This window comes from Uloborus diversus, chromosome 2 (genome assembly GCF_026930045.1).
Source record: "Uloborus diversus isolate 005 chromosome 2, Udiv.v.3.1, whole genome shotgun sequence".
Lineage (NCBI taxonomy): Eukaryota > Metazoa > Arthropoda > Arachnida > Araneae > Uloboridae > Uloborus > Uloborus diversus.
In genome coordinates this window covers 190,337,150-190,354,742 of record NC_072732.1, presented here as the reverse complement: position 1 = coordinate 190,354,742, position 17,593 = coordinate 190,337,150, and the positions used below count along the sequence as shown (strand labels likewise).

At 32.3% G+C, this 17,593-nt stretch overlaps 2 protein-coding genes across 2 annotated transcripts in view; one reads left to right on the top strand and one right to left on the bottom strand.

Moving 5' to 3' along the window:
• LOC129216726 (tyrosine-protein kinase Abl-like) overlaps window positions 1–3,137 on the bottom strand; it is a 116,708-nt gene extending 113,571 nt beyond the window's left edge. Inside the window, exon 1 of the mRNA XM_054850943.1 lies at window positions 2,824–3,137. Coding sequence (XP_054706918.1) covers window positions 2,824–2,971 — 148 coding nt within the window. The 5' untranslated portion in view covers window positions 2,972–3,137. The remainder of the gene's footprint in view (window positions 1–2,823) is intronic.
• Window positions 3,138–3,683: 546 nt separating this feature from the next.
• LOC129217581 (uncharacterized) overlaps window positions 3,684–17,593 on the top strand; it is a 44,721-nt gene continuing 30,811 nt past the window's right edge. The window contains exons 1-3 of the mRNA XM_054851908.1: window positions 3,684–3,728; window positions 7,978–8,041; window positions 13,186–13,238. Of these exons, the coding sequence (XP_054707883.1) occupies window positions 8,035–8,041; window positions 13,186–13,238 (60 nt within the window). The 5' untranslated portion in view covers window positions 3,684–3,728; window positions 7,978–8,034. The remainder of the gene's footprint in view (window positions 3,729–7,977; window positions 8,042–13,185; window positions 13,239–17,593) is intronic.

The following is a 17,593-nucleotide window of genomic DNA, read 5'->3' as shown; positions in this document are numbered from 1 at the left end:
GTATTTAATGTTCGTTTCCCCTCCCCTTTTCTTTTCTCCCATTAGAAAAGGACATTCGCTTTTCCCTTCATTTTCATTGAACTATTCAAAAAAAAAGTCCTGATTTTTTTTTTAATTTTTGGAAGATGTGTTGTTACTACATAAAGTCCTCCCAAAACTGGGGGGGCATTGCCCCCCTCTGCCCCCCCCCCTAAATGCACCAATGTTCTTGAAGTATTTCGTATCATAAAGGGTCTATATATACATGCATACTAATATGTTAATCAAGTCAAACATTTCAATCAATATTTCCCCGCAGAAAGCTATTTTAATTATTTAATTTAGTTACAAGATTTTGTTCTTATCTCTTTAATTAATCAAGAAATTAGGTATAATGTGACTATTGAATACCTGTTAATTACATGGAACCTTAATTACCTTCCGAAAATTGTTTTTCTCGCAAATAGTATTTAGACCAAAAAAAACCCGGTTTAAACCAAAAAAACCTGGTTTGAACCAAAAAAAAAAACGGTTTTTTTTACCAACCCTGTACCAGAGGGTGCACTGCACCCCCCACATTTTTGGTTGGATTTTGAAAAATGGAAATCAATTAGATTTCATCAGGAAACATAGCTTTTTGAAAATAACCTTTCATTTTCACAGCTACAAAGCAACTTAATTTACTTGAACCCCCCCCCCCCCCCCCAACACACTCACACACACACAAAAAAAAATATGATGTTCATTGTGTGACCCCAATGAGTGTTGCAAGAAATCGGCTGCGCAAGAGAAGTATGACTGAATAAGAGGTTTTTTTTCTTGAAGCAGTTGTGGTTAAGAGAGTCAAAAAAACATGAATTTTATCGAAAACCATAAAAACTGTTTTAAGTTCTTGCTCACATTCCAGAAAATTGTGCCACAATATCTGTTTTGAAATCAACTAAAAACCAATATTTTAAGGATAAACTTTCAAAATTCTCCTAGGGGCTTGTAGATCTCTTGCTTGTCTTAGGGAAATACCCCTCATGAGACCCCCGGTATTGTTGCACCCCCGAAATTCACGGCTTAAATTCACCTATGTGCAGAGATTCTCCATCTCATCTAGAGTCGTCAAAGGAGATTCAAAAAGTACATTAGTATTTTTTTTATAGTTCTGTTAATATCTAAGGTGCTCTCAAAAATGCATTGAGATGGCCCCAAAACTGTAGATCCACCACTGGTAGGAAGTGGATTAGGAAAAATCTCCATAGAAAGAAACAAAGGGGGGGTGGGGATTGGGGGGCACTACTATCATCTCATTATATATATGTATGAAACACATATTTTTGATGATCATTTGGTAAAAATCCAAGTTTCATTTGGTAAATTTAGAATTTTTCCCAGCTTAGAAATTTAGGGTCCAGGCAACCCATCAGTATTAGATGCATACGGACCCAGAATTGCTATCCTAAGTCTTGTTGCTCTGAATCTTTTCCTCTATTATCCCATCCAATGTTTACATTTTCTTCATGAGTCTCTTTTTAAAGGTAAATTTAAAGACTTATCAAATTACCACCAGCAATATTGTTGGAGATTTTTCAAATAACTAAGCAGGGCCTTACTTGCACGTTTCCATGCCAGGGACCTTTCAAGTTTTCTTGCCCCCTTTGAATGGATGGCTTTTCTTGCCGTCCTTTTATACTTTCTGTCTTGGTCAGTGTCATAATTGATTGTATTATGAAAAAATACAAGTGTTAATAAACTAACCAAATAATGCTAACCGAATTGATCCCGTTAACCATATTACGAGTAACAAGATATAATCATGGGTGCCCATATGCAAAATTTTAAGGGGAGACTCTGATATTTTCCCCATGGGTACAGATTAGAGTTATTAAAATTTGACAATTTTAATAACTTATTCATTAATGGATGAAAAAAAAAAGATTTTACATTTTTACAAAGAAAGAAGTACCTACTAAAAGCAAGGAAGTTCTAATTTCTAAGGGAGGAGGGCTTAAGCTCCCACTGCCCCCCCCCCCCCCACATGGGCGCCCATGGATATAATACTTATTTTATGAATCCATTCATTCAGAAGTGAGACATTTCACAACGTGAAGTTTTCTGGGAAACTGATAAACAGTTCCACAAAAAGTAAAACATTTCCTGCCCCTTAAAAATTCTATGCACTGAGAAAGGGTCCCAGATGCCAATGTGCTAATCTGGGGCTGTAACTAGGGCACTCATACCTGTAGTATTTGAGTTTTTAAAGAATGCAAATCTGTGGGATAAAACTGAAATGAATATGATTACAGAAATAGCTTTATGCATCAAAGATTCGAAGAGCTCGAAAGTAAACAACTTTCAAAGACAATTTTCTATAATCGTGAAAAAAGCAATACAAGAACTTATTTTTACAGTCATAGTTTCAAATACTGCTCAGTTACTACATAATAGAATCTAACTCAAGATCAGAATCAAATGCATGTAAAATGATTATTGTAATACTTTCTTGTGTAACTAGCATACAAAGCTACCCATAATGAAGTCGATTTACCAAAAACATTAACTAGGCGTAAAAGTTTTCAAATTACATGCAATGAGACTGCAAATTAAAAAGCCAAACTGGGAGATGATAAACAAATGGAATTTAATTAATTAGAGATCAGACGATCGAGTATCAGCTACATGGGTCATACAAAAATATCTAACCTGTTTATTACGTTCGTAAATTTCTAAAAAATTTTTGAAATATTATTACATAAATACAAACAGTTTTTTAACACAAATGACAACACACAAATATCGTCTTCAACTTGATTCATAACAGAGACTGACAAATTGAACCAAAGAAAACAAACTTACCGTTGTGTTCGATGAATATATTCCCAGCACCAGTAGATATTCTGGTATCCTTAGATTTAGATTTATGTTTAGCTGGTTTACCCCCATGACTGCCACTACCAACAGATGAACTGCTTCCTCGATTTTCTTTGCCCTGCTGGGCACCCATGGCCTGGCAAAGGAAGGCTTATCCGGGTTTTAATCTCACCATGAACGTTTCGGGGGTGCTCTCAAGAGACAATTATATTCATAGGTCCTTTCTAATACACGCGATTTTGCATAGATAGGCAGTATGTCAAGTCAAAACATTAAACACGAACAGCCATCTTCGCTCTTCCTTCTCTTCCGGCCTAACAAATTGGAGTAAGCTACTCTCGTCATCTAGACATGCAATCTCCTCCTGCTAGTGAAGAACATTTTTAATGGAAGGAAATAAAGCGATTAAATAAAACTCAAGCACAGCATTGAAATAGTTATAAGTCTCATGAGATGTGGGAATTCATCATGCAAATAAATAGAAAACAAGAGACTGGATTTGAATTTAATAACATTTTATCAATCTATAGAAACATCGCATATTGTAGGATTTTATGCTTAAAAAGACTGCCTGCCTGACTTCATAGCCTGTCATTTCTGTAATTTCTTTGCTGTTTTGTTCGCTGTAACATTCCTTAAATTAAAATCGAAATGCCTGCAAAAACAGTGAACCACTGTTATATACAACTATCATTTTCATTTCAAAATATTCAGTCTGTGATGTTTGACAGTCTTGCCTTTTACGTTTAAGAAATATTGTATTTTGAAGAGAAAAAAAAAATAATATTATGTATTAAAATTGATTTATTTGCATCTTTACTTTTGTTTTCAAAGTATACACTACAACTTCTACTTCCAAAAGCCGAACGCGCAGTTTAATTTTCATTCTGGTATAGTGTTCTTTGTTTCTTGACTACGTGCAAATTTATTGTGCCATGCCATTTGTCTTTCTGCTCATTTGCTATTAAATTATAGTATTGAATTTTGTTCATCAATTATTTGTTTTTCTACTTTTATTTCGCTTTTAATACTTGCTATCATGAGTAATACTTGCTCTGTTTGCAGCGCAAACTTTCAATTTTAGCATTGGCTTAAGCATTTGAAAGCCCTGAAAAGAAGGGGGGGCCACGGCCTAGTTGGCCTATTCAGTAATCTGACCCTGCTTATTTTATCATAAATGTATCGACTTTTTAAGAAAACGCAGTTTTGCTAGGACAGATTAGTGCTGTCTGCTGATTGAACTACGTATCTGAGGAGAAAATTAATTTTAAATCTAAGGCTCTGGACCTTTTGTTTGTTAGAAAATAAAACAAAACAAAAAAAAAAAAAAATCAAATGCATAAAACATGAAGTATTTTGAAAATTTGACCTGAAAATTAATTATTTTAGTTGGTTGCCAGGTGCCTAGTAGGTGCTTTTGATCACATTTTATCAATTAATTTTCTTATCAATTGATGCAAAACAGAAAGGATATCTCATATAAATTATGTTATTCTACACAAAATCTTTAAGCAGTAAGCAATTTGAGACATATTAACATATTTTTCGGAAAATAATTTACTATCAATGATTTTATGGCAACTGCAATAAAGTTGAAAAAAAAAAAAAGTGAAGATTCAGTCTACACTTGTTATAAAGACCCTCTGTCTGGTTATAATGACCATTCCCTATCATATTTATGTTTCCTTTTAAAAGAGAATGAAGAAACTAACAAAATAATTTTTAAAGATGTTATTAATTTATTTCTATTCTGGAAAATTTTGTGCTGCAGTTGCAAGAGCTTTCTGTTTTGTTGACTTTTTCAAAAAAATATGATTTTAATGTCTACCATTTGTGTGCAGGTTTCATCACTTCTTTGACCGTATACTAACAAATTATTCTTTTCAATTGAAATATTTTACCTCTAAAAGCATAAAATGTTTTAATTGTTTTCAAAAAGTTAGTCCTTACATTAGTTTTGGACGTAAAATTGGATTGAGTGCAAGGGCACCCATATAGGAGGGTAAGTGGGGGCTCAAGCCCTTCCCTCTTAGAAATGAGAACTTCCTTGCTTTTAGTGCTTTTTTCTTTGCAAAAATGTATAACAATTTCTTTTCCAGCCATTAATGAATAAATTATTAATAAAGTCAAATTTTTTCAATATCTCCAATCTGTACTAAAATCGTTTCCATGGGGAAAATATTCTGCTAAACCATGGGGAAAATTTTTGAGCCCCCCCCCCCTTAAAATGTTGCATATGGGCGCCCTTGAATGAATGGTCCAGTTCAGACATTCTAATGGACAGTAAAATGACATTGCATCCATGGAATAGGAAATAAGACATATGAATCTATTATTATAACAAAAGGGTCTCAATAATGGGAAGTCTTTCTATAGAGTGTTTGAAAAAACTAATTAACCCTTTTAAACTAGCATGTGTTAAGTTGACTTGTAATTTTCAAAATAATTGAAACATTAACAGGATCTATAAAACTTTGAAATTTGTCATTCAATTTTCAGTTGAATATCTGCTCAACATTTGGCAAGTTACCTTTTCTTATTAAGTGCTGGAAACAATACCATGTTTTTATGTTCAAGGAGATTTTTGAAAAATCATTCCAATCTCTGGGGTTCCTCCCCCCTCCCAAACTAAGAGCGAGGGCGCACCCTCCTAGATGAGTAAGATATTTCCCAAAACACAGCCCCCATTTCTTAAAAATTTCTATGACGCAGAGAATAATAAATGTTTGTAGAAATCTAAAAATATCGATTTGAATATTTACAGTGTTTTGAATTCAGTAGTGTTTTTTAAAGCATAAAATGAAGAATCCAGCCTTGGGAGATAATCGCAATCGTCGATATATCTGACAAACAATCAAGGAGGAGAAAGAAGCTTATTTCAGTTTTTTTTTTTTTTGGCAAATTAATTACAGCAGAAAACACTAGATTAATTACAAATCACGATATCTTGACCGAATATTGGAAAATGGTCGAAAGTTCTCTTTTTTAAACTATATTATCTATTGTATCTCAGTATAGTTGATGCTATGAGCTTTTACAAAAGCTCTAGATCAGGGGTCTCCAATTTTTTTTACTCAAGAGCCACATTGTCAATTTTTGATGTCGAGGCAAACCAATAATCCCATAATATTTCCGTTCAGTATATTTTTCCGTATACTCCTCTTCCCCCGTCTCAAGCACTTACGGTTTTTCAACTAAGCAGTCAGTGGCCATTTTTGAGATTTTATGGTCTTAGTTTTCTAAAAAAATTGCTTAAAAAGAAACATATTATCAAATAAAAAAATGTTTATTTCAGTTTGTAAGTTTCTTGCAGACTTGACAAAGTTTGTTCGCAGAGCTGTAGGTTAAAGACTCCTGTTCCAGATTAGAGGGCGACCATTTCAAAATGACTATGAAAAAATCAAGTCTTAGTGGCTAAAAGTGGCGGACATTTTGTTTCTTTATTTGATAAAAATCACAGTATAACCTCAGTTTAACTATTTTCGAGGGACTGGAAAAAGTAATCATTAAATCAAGCAGCATCGACATTTAGTCAAACCCGGACCAGTGAAATGTATCATTAAATTGAGGAAATTGTTAAATCGAAATGACACTGTATTATATACTATGCTACGATAAAAGTTTTCCTGTTATGAGATGTTCAGTGCATGGCCCTATTTAAGTGATGGGGCTTTTAGGGTTCAAACTCACTCCGGAATTTTTCAAAGCTATCCCTAAAAATGCTTTTCACTATACTTTTTTGCTAAAAATTTAAGAATACTATTTTATTTTTTATTTGTTTATTTAATATTTTATTTCTATATCCATTAATTTATCTATTTTCCCAAATCATTTATAAAATCAAATGATTATTATTATTGTAGAATTGTAAAAACTCATTGCTTTATCTACAGCATTTATTTTTACTGTAGTTATTGTGAACATCACTTCTTACAAATCATGTCTTCAAATCTTGACTTCTTGTCTTCAGATTTTGAGTAGCTGGTGCTAACAAAAGCATCAAAAGTCTTTAAATTTGAAAGTGGCAACCACTACATCAAACATATATCATACAAGTATCAAAGGTATTAATTTGAGACTCATTGCTTAAAATGCACAGAGTTATTAAAAGTACGTTAAATGTTTAACAGGGAAGTTATCTAGTACACACATCAATTTTTTCTTCTTCATTCAATAGATCTAATTTTTATGCGTTAATGCCCTTAAAGTAGCACTTCCTCCCCCATTTAAATCATGCATTGTCTCAAAAATCAATATAATAGGCAAATGAAAACAAATATTAGTTATCATATAGATTTCACGAGTAGGTAATGTGCTTTTGGTAAAACCCTCCTTGAAACAAAAATCTGTTTACGTCCCTGCATCAGTCGACTGCATCTTGGCATCTTAATTCAGAGCAAGCTCCTTTAAGGTTATTTATTTTATGTGCTGAATGTATTTTTTTTTTTAATGACTGTCAAGTGACTATCATTTTTTGACTCTGGTGGCTAGTGACTATGATTCAAAGTTCCCTCGTCTAAAGCTTTAGCTTTTACAGCCAAATATTAGAGTATTTTGATTTTGGTCCCAATTTTTTTGGTCGGCAATTGCCGATAGGCGAACTCTTAATAAAGGGCTGCCAAAAGAGGGTAAGCTGGTTCAGGGCAGGGACAAACGGGTCGCATGGGCGCTGGAGCAAGTGCTAGGAGAATGTTGTACATTCATCAAAAATGAAAAGTTATTCTATGAATAATTTTATTACATTTTGCATTTTAGAACTTGCTGCAATTTGATGTAATAGTGAGCTTTTTAATTGTAATGTTGCCATGAAAATTCTTTAAACCTAAGGGCTGTGCATGAATGATGTCGCATTATTTTTCAGCAAATAAGTATATTGTTATATAAAAAACTGATGTCGCTCTTTTTGTTACCACCCCCTTCTCCCTTATCACAATTTCGCAAACCACTCAAAGCGTAACATCATTTGCGGACGGCCACCTAGTTAAAGTTTTTTCAAATGTGACAGGAAAATAAAATTAAAATATGTATATGTATGTTCCTGACAGAATCTCTCTTTTTTTTTCTTTCTATTCACATTCGCTGTATAAAATATTTTGTAATGTTTTTTTCTCTAATTATGTGTATTAATTCTACAATTAGGCTACAGAAAATAAGAAAATTGAGAGAGGCCCAGTGCCTGCTCTTGCTTGTGCTAAAATGCAAGGTAAGCAGTCTATTAAATTAAGTACACCTTTGTAAGAAATTTTCATTGCAATTTTTCTCGGATTAAAAATGTTGCTCTGGTATTCTTTCTCTCTGGTTATATTTTTGCAATGACTATAAAATTATTAGATGTATCTAATTATTTCAGATCAAGGATGAATTCGTAATTCATCCCTGAATGAGAGTGAACTCAACCCTGAGTTGTGACCTTTTTATGTAAAAAGGTTTTTTTTTCCAAAAAGGCGAAATTAGAAGACGTCCCAGCACGTTGCATCTTAAGGAGGCCAACAGACCAGGAAATTTAAAAAAAAAAAACTAGTACCAAGACTTAAGTTGCATACATATACTGTTGGCCTCTGGGGTTACTGAACCCAGAGGCCTTACAGAGTTTGTTGCAGGGATGGCCAAAAATATATAGATTCGGGCCTGATACAGATATGCCTATTTGATGATTTGACTTATTATTTTACTGTGTACTATGCTGTGCTTGCACAAATAATCAAATAGGTGTTTTTCATATTTCGGCAAACCCTTCAACCATGCATCTGAACTTGCGATGAGATGTGTAGCATTTTCTAAAATTTTTAAGCAATGCAACAAAAAGTTTTTTCTGGGGAGAATTGATTTGTTGTCAATAAATGTGTACTTTAATAGTCATATTTTCCCATAAAACTTTAAAAGTGCTAAATAATTAAAATTATATGCAGTCTATGTTATTTTTCGTTTTAAGAAATATGCGTCAAACTATTACTATTAAAAATGCTTTTCTGTTTTCTGTCTGTAGATTTCTACTTTAAAAACACCAAAACCTATCCAAATTACTAAAATACAAATCTGATGATCAGCAACAGGCTTTGGGCCCAACTAGGCTGGTCCTAGTCAGTTTATTAGTCGCCAATGAAGATCAATGGCCCTCTTAAAGCTATCTGCCCCTTACTCATTGCAGCCTCTTCCAGTAAGCTGTTCCAAGGCCATCAATCCTACAAAAGTAATTAATTTTTCCTAATTTCTAAATTAACCTGAGGAGATTTGAATAGCTTAAAACATTGATTTTCCGACTGGGGTTCCCGAAAACAATACTGTAATGACGGAAAATTAAAATGTTTGTGTGAGATGAATTCTCAAGTTCAAGCGTTTTTGTTCACCATTTATTCATTTGTCTCTTGAACATTCAAAAATTTGATTGAACTTGATGGAAACATTATATGGAGCATATAAGAGCGTTTGAAACATCTTCTTAATTTTCTATGTTTAGTTTCTTTACCATTTGAGTGGGATAAAGAGCTATTGCACTTCTTTTGTGCTTCCCCGAAAATGCGAGTGACACGATAAGTGCAATGGCGCTATTTCTTGCTATATTGAAGTACGTCATAAAAAGATTAATGGAATTAAAAAATGAAGATTTGCGCTCTAGGTAAAAAAGGAACTCCTGAAATTTGCGCAGAAAAACTCTCTTGTAATAAATTCAGCATGAATATATTTTGTTGGTAAAATTTATTGTTTATGTAATAATTAGAGTTAATTGCAGATGTTTCTATTGTTTTTCAAAAATAAAATCAAATAAAAAATAACTACGCATTTTATTCCGCTCTTTTAGAAGGAAAAGAAAATTCTTCAACACTCAAACGATTAAAGTACACAATGTATCCTCATCAAACAACTAGATTTGCAGTCCTTTCCAAGAAGATGTAAATTTAGAGAACTTTCTAATTTTATTGGAAGAAAAAAAGATCATTAGGTTAATCTGAGACATTTTCTCTAAGAGGTATTTTGAAAGATTAACTGATTTAGCGTCACAAATAAATGTATTGATGTCACAGAAAAAGCCATTTTTAATTTCACTACCCTTTTTTCACTTCCATGGGAAAATTGAATTTCAGCATATATAGAAAAATATAGAAGGAAATTAAATGCTGAACCTAATGTAAGACTGAAACTGTCAGACAAGACATTTGAGCCAAACTTTGAAATTCTTTGTTCCACAACCATCCTACTAAAAATTTGTTCAAAGTAGGCAGAAATTCAAAGAATTATCACTGGGTTTGGTCCCTTAAATTTGTTTTGTAGTAATTTTCCAGCTATCATTTTACTTTGTAGCAATGTTTGTACCTCAAAAACTTGCAGTTATTATTTTTGATTCTAAAAAAAGAAGAAAAACCTCCCTCAAATTTTACTGTATGTGTATGGGAGGGGGAGAGGTACTTGTCACTTTGTACTTAGTGCACGAGGGGTTCGCCAAATTTGTACAGATTTTGGAAGGGGTTTGCAAAGCAAAAAAGGTTGGGAACCACAGGTTTGAAACAATGACCCTTCGCCGTGTTTTTTGTGCAAAAATTTAATCTATTAACATCTTTCATTTGGATAAATTCAAACAATTGAATCATGTCCCCTCCGACTCTCCTTTGCTCCAAGCTATACATATTAAGACTTTTTTAAGTCTTGCAATATAATCTAAATCTGAAAGTCCCCTTACTAGCCTAGTAGCTCTTCCCCTTTGAACCCTTTCCAATAAAGAAATACCTTTTTTTTTTTTGAGATAAGGAGACCTAAACTGAACGCCATACTTCAAATGAGGTCTTACCAAACTTCTATATAAAGGCAGAAGAACCTTATTAGATTTGTTTGAAATAGATAGATTGATAAACCCTGTTGGCTTTGTTACTTGGAATGTTGCACCGGTGACTAAACTTTAAGTCCTGATTTATTAAGACACCTTGATCAGTAACATTTGCTGCCTGACTAATGATCGAACCTTGTAAATAATGACTGTTATGCTTATTTCCATGACATAAATGAAAATCATCATTTGGCAGTTTATTTTTTTATTTATTTATTTTATTTATTTATTTTTTATTTATTATTTTTTTGTAAGGCTCTTTCTTTTTTTTAATTCTTAAATCAATTTTTTGGCCAAAATTTGGTTTTATTTTTATTTGTAAATCAAATTTTTTTCAAGAAAAAAAAATTCTTAAAAAAGTTGGTTGCATTCATTTACAGGCATGTGTACAACACACATGTATATACACACATAAAATGAATATACGTCAAAATTTTAACTATAATATTTCCACTGATTGAATGGAATTAATAAACCTGTCCTGTGTGTATTATACATTACAGTTTTAGTGAGAAATGTAGCATATAAAACTTTGTGCACAGGGAAGTTAAATTATGGTACATAAACTTACGCAAGGAAATAAAGTTATCAAAGTTAATATTTTCATGTGGAATATCATAGAGTACCTTTATGATACTGAAGCTTGTTGATTGTTTTTCCATGTTGGATACACTGCGGATACTAAACATACAAAAATATTTGAATAAAAATGCATTTTGATGCAAAAGTTTTAATTTCTAAATATGTTAAATAACTTTGTGTTCGAAATTTTCCCAATTATCCCCCGAGTGAAAATACCCCCTACCTTAAATTTAAGATTGTAGTGGCATCTTTTGACTCCTTTTTTTTATTAGGAAAAAAAATGATTTATTTTTCAAAAAAACTTTTTTAAAAAATAGAAAAAAAAAGAGCTCTTCTTAATATGTCCGGATTTTGAAATTCCAAATTTGGGATCCCATATGGTAATGCAATGGTCCATTTGTTTTTTAAAGATGGAAAATTCTTCAGAAATAAGCCCATTTGTGGTCAATGGCCATCTTATACAATAAATAAATAAACCTTCTAATCTAAAAAAATCTTTAAAAAAAACCCTTCAACTATTTATGCATTTCTTCTAATATTTAAATCAAGAAATTCTAGACAATTATCAAATATCTGAAACTTTGTTAATTGTTTAAAGTTCTTTAATTTCCTTTAAGAAGGAATGTACACCAAGAGTTGAGCAAAGTATTGTGCATTATATCCATTGTAACAAAATGTATATTCTTTTGAATTATCAGAAATGTACATTCGTATTTGAAGGGGTATAGCTAGCTATAAAATGGCAAAATATTAACAAATTTGATATCACTCGTAATGTCTTGTTTACATATTAGCCATTAGATATAATGTCTAGTCTTTCAAGAGAAAATATGTTTGAAATGCAGCAAAACAAGCTTTTCACAGATTCACTCCAATCATACCAAAGAATTATTTGAAACTCTTAAGAGAAGAAAGAGGGGAAACAGCCAGTAACAGCGCCTAATTTTTGAGTTGCTGATGGTTTTTGTTTCATATTTAAAAGCAATCATGGTGATATTTGCTTAAAAAATAAGATATTTTTACTCACTGTAATGTTTTTGATTTGTTTCATGTATGATATTATTCACCTAGTTCCTAATGGCGAGCTCTGATAAAAATTAAATAAGAAAAAAGCATCTCCCAAGTTGATGTACTAGGTTAAATCTTTGTCGTTCCTGTATCTATTTTGTAAGCCATAAAGGAAATTTAAAACATTACACCGAATAAAAATAAGACTAAAAATGAATCAGACAATTGTAATTAATTGATAAGATGAAAAAAGTCTTGACATCACAGTTTTCAAAAGTAGCAAGAAACCCCTCTTCTGCCACGTTTCTGAGTACAGTTAACTCTCCATAACTCTTAAGTCCCAAACTTCTGAGTTACTGGTAGTTCGAGTCATGACAACTTTCCACAACCTTATTAAGAGTTAGGAAGCCAGTGAGAACTTCAAGATTCAACTGTTGTATTTTATGCATGAATGTTTGTATATTTCTATATGGAAGATTGAAGAGAATGGAAGTGTCAATTAATTAGAAAAAAAAATATTTTAAATAATGCTTATCATGCATTTTACATGCAATGGAAAAAGTAATAATACACCCAAAACTGTTTTTGTGCGGTCTATAGGGACCACATTTAAAAAAAAAAAATGCACAAAAAAAAATTCATTCATTTTATAAATAACTTTGTTTTATAAATGATTTCATCTGATTTATAAATAATTTTGTCTATTCAGTCCCAATCTGATTGAAATTTTCATACACTGCACAAACAAATTTTGCAAAAAAAAAAAAACGCACAAAAACAGGCTTGGGTGTAATTTCTTTAACGTTCCAAAAAAATGTTTTAACATTTCATGTTAAGTTTAATTGCTAATGCAATTGTTTTCATGGTTTTGAATTCATAAAAATTTATTCAGTACCAAATTTACCTAATGTGAAATTAATCTAATAATTTTCTTATAGTAATTGATTTGACAAATTCTGAAGATTCTTTTGAAGTCGACAATGATGTCATAGTATGTATTATTTTCAGTAACTACTTTCTTCACATAAATAGAAAATTAATTAAATTAGGATTTTGTATAATTTTCTTTGAAAACAGAAATGTTTTATCATAAAGAGCATTTGAGATCAGTCATTTGCATTCTGGGCAAAGAAATAGCATTCCCACTAATCAATTATTTTCTAGTATTGTGCTTTAATGGTATTATTTGTATATTCCCCTTCATCTAGGTTATTTATAATTTTCTCAATTTTTTTCCCCACACCATTAAATCAGAAAAGATTTTTGATCAAATGGGGGGACGGGGATATAACTTGATGAGTAGTTTTTTTTTTTTTTTTTTTAAATATCTTTTCTGAACATTTTTTTTTTCAATAGAAATTACTTCCACCCCTCCTTATATTGTGCTTGTCCAGAGACAACAAAAAATGTGATGCAATAAAACCAAAGTCAAGAGAAAGAAGGATGCATTTACCATAAAAGTAAAAATTAATTACTACAAAAAAATTTCATTTATTACCATATAAGGGAGTCTGTAAAAAGTACTAGGGTTTGGGTATTTTACCGGCAAAGTGGCATTGTTGCCAGGACAGTGGCAAAAACTGAGGAAAACCTGAGGAAAAGGGCAAAAACTAGGAAAATTGATTCGATTAAATAAAAATATTAATTAGAAATTTCATTATGTGAAATTAATAATTAAAATGATTTTAATTATTACTGAAATGAAAACCATTTTTTTTAATGAGGCTGAACACTACCTTTTGCAGACCTAGAGCATTCCCCAGAAATAGCATATACTCTATCACGTAGCACCACTATCGGTGCGATGCCATTGCCACAAGAATTCGATGCCCAGTTGCATCACCAGATGAATCGCCTGGGCTCTATTTGATGCAAAATTGCTCTAGGAATTTAATTTTGCCAAAACCACTCTAAGCCAAACGAATGGTCATTGGATCTTTTACATGCCACATAATCATAAGACACGGACAGTGTCGATTTTCTGCAATTTGAAAATCCATTGAATGGAGCCAGAACCAAATCTGCGCCTTTGGGCGTAAGAGACCAGCGTCTAACCACTACACCACTCTGTCGGCACTAAAACTAAAATAAATTGGGAATAATGCTTCAAAACTTGTTTTTGCAATGCAATGTAGAAAAAGCAAGAAATGTGTTCCAATGTTGAAAATTCAATTAAATTTAGTGAGATTTAACTATTCTATGTAATTTCTTTTCATTATGCAAGTTATAGTATAAAAATCTTATACATTTTTTTACGTATAGTTATTGTACATTCTAATTATAGTTTGTTTCATATAAAGTTTCTTTGGTTTTGATAGCAAATCAGAATTGGCATTACAGTCTTATCCCGACTTACGCAAGGGATGTGTTCCAAGACCCCTTGCATAAGTCGAAATTTCGCATTGTGGAAAAACATATGTTTAGAAATTTTTTATAAGCATACCCTAGTATTTTAGACATTCGTAAACACCCTTGAATTGTATCAAACCATTTCTTAACTATATATTACCGTATCTTTTATAAAGAACTGACTTTTTACTGTGTTTTAGAAAAAAGTTATTATTTAACATAAATTATGGTTATGAAGCACAAAATCAATGATCAATAGGAGAGAGAGACATGAAATAAAACAGTACGGTACTTACATTATGCACATTACATAATTATAATAGCACTGAACAGTAGATATAATAAACTTAATTATAATTTTAAAAATTAGGAAGATGATGGTTTATGCATTGCGATCAGACTGTTAGCTGTCTTCTGACAACGCATGCACGTCAAGAAACTCGTCAGAAGAAGAAGAAGGTGTGATAGTTCATCTTCTGCATTTTTAGTATCATTTGGGGGGGGGGGGGTTCGGTGAATCAGTCACCTTTATCAGAAAGGATGTTATCTTTGGTTGCCTTAGTTTTTCCTTCTTTTAAAACAAGTAAATTGTTGTAAGGAGCTCACTCAAGGTGCTTAGCGAAGGTAATGGAACACATCATATTCTGATCTTATGTCTCCGACAGTTTTAGCATTTCTCTTGCGCGTATGCTCATTTTGTTAAAGATGTCAAAATTCAGTTCAGGCAGCTCCCATTCAAGCTCTTCATCTTCGTTTTCTTCTTCACTTACAGATTTAACAAATTCTGCCTGGTCAGTATCTGATAGTTTGGCCAACATGGCTGTCGATGAGCTCGTTTATGTTCTCTTCCTTCATATTGGAGAAACCTTCTCCACCGAGGTGCTCGTTAACAGGGGCGTAGCTAAGGGGGGTGGGGGACGAACCCTCCCCCCCCCCCGAAACGTTTGTCTCAAAAAAAGAGAAAAAGAAAAAGAAGAAAAAGAAAAAAATCAAAATGACTTTTTTCTGAGTAACAAATGTCAAAAATTCACTTCGCTCCCCCCCCCCCCCCCCCCCAATGCTATCGAAAATCTGCTCCATGAGTACCCTCAAGTATAAAGACTCCTCCCTCTGCTGAGACAATTTTTTGATAATTGAGTGAAATTTGACACTTCGCTTTAGAAATGAGATTGATTTGTTACATCCACGTATATGTAGCCTTTCTTTGTCATAGATTCTGCAAATTGTTAAATTTGTTTAATTTTATGAGAGGCGCAGTGGGAATATTGCATACAGTAGAATCTGTATAGTTTGAATTTCACACGAAAGAAAAAAATCGAGATAAAGAGGTCTGGAGATACGGGGGGCTTTAAGAAACTTTATAGAAATTTGGAATATGATGGTGAAAATTTGAAATCGATACTAAAGACAATATGGGCTCTTGATTAAAATTCCTCTGTATTAGTTTTGATAGGTATTTATTCCTTTATTACATTATTAAGTGCTTTATTGCGAGTTTAAGGAGTCATTTTGACAGTAAAAGAAACTTGAAGCATATTTTTTCAAGAAAAAGTCTTTTATTGTTTTTGGTCCCTGATTTTTTTTTTTCTTTGGATTCATTATTTATCCTCTTGAGGTTAGCAATTGCTGCAAATCTAACTTGGCCAATATTCTACGATTTTCCTTTTTTCATCACTTGAAAAAATCTTATACTTTCTTTTCACTTCTATCATTTTGTTTTTCTTAGGAATCACAATTTTAAGAAAGAGAGCAACCAAAGAACAGTACTAATCCAGATAACAGCGAAATGGCTTTTAACTTGAATGGCGTTTAACCATGAACTTGAAAAGTTCAATTTACATGTCAAACCTCTGAATTTCACCCCTTTACTCTTCTTCCAAGAAAGTGCGCGAAACGACTGTAATTTTCTTAATCTTTCTAGAAAACCTATTCGTGGAACGCATTTCTCAGTTTTTTTCCACTGCCTCCTCAGCTCTTGAAGACAATTCCTCTGTTTCTGAATTGAAGAAAATGTTTTTGTATGCTGCTTTAAAGATAACTGGGCTTCGAATCTGAAAATGATGGCATAACTGGAATTCGAGACAATAGAGGTTTTTGTTGGTCTGGTTTCGTGTGTGTCATGGTTCATAGTCAAAACTACCTTTGCTAACCAGAGTATCCATTGTAATCACATTGATTTTTCAGCCAGTATTAACTGCATATTCTTTTGGAAACCTACAGTCTGTTTAGAATAGTACATTCTAAGTGAAAGTTGCTGCATAATGAAGTGAGCAAAACCGATAACAAGCTTTTTTAAACCCAAATAAAAAAATGAAAATGACGAAAAGGATTGCTCTAAAAAGAGAACGTTAACGTCGTCTGAAGAAAACGATTTACAGTCTGCAAAGCAGCATTAGTCCTATCAGACCCTTCTAAAGGTAATTTTATTTTAATTCAAAAGAAAAACTGCATAGCATTACATGAATAAAATGTTTAAAAACGAAATGACGAAATGAATCTAGATTATTTCTGTTAGCTTCGTTTGCATTAAAAAACAGAAAATAAAAAAGACTTCTGTTCATAACACTCGAAAATTGCTGTTGCTCTCTCAATATTTATGTAAATTCTAAAGCAGCTAATGAAATTAAAAATAAAAACTTGAAAGGAGAACAGATGGTACGCAGCTTTGAGCGAATCACGTTCTACTGTCTATATTTCTTCCCTAATTTTTTTTTAATTCAAATTTTATTAACTGCTTTAGAATTAGCACAAATGTAAATACATGAAAAGCAACATATAAATATAATGATATGAAAAGCATTTTCATTTTTTTCGGGTTATAATTCAAGAAGTCTTTTTTTATTTTATTTCATTATGAATTTATGAATCATACTTTTAGTGCAAACGAAGTTAGTAAAAATAGTCTTTATAGTCTGACCACAGATGAGATTGAAAGCCAAACATCCAGTTTACAGGCGGATATGGAAGTATCTATTAGTTTTTAGGGATGCCAGCTTT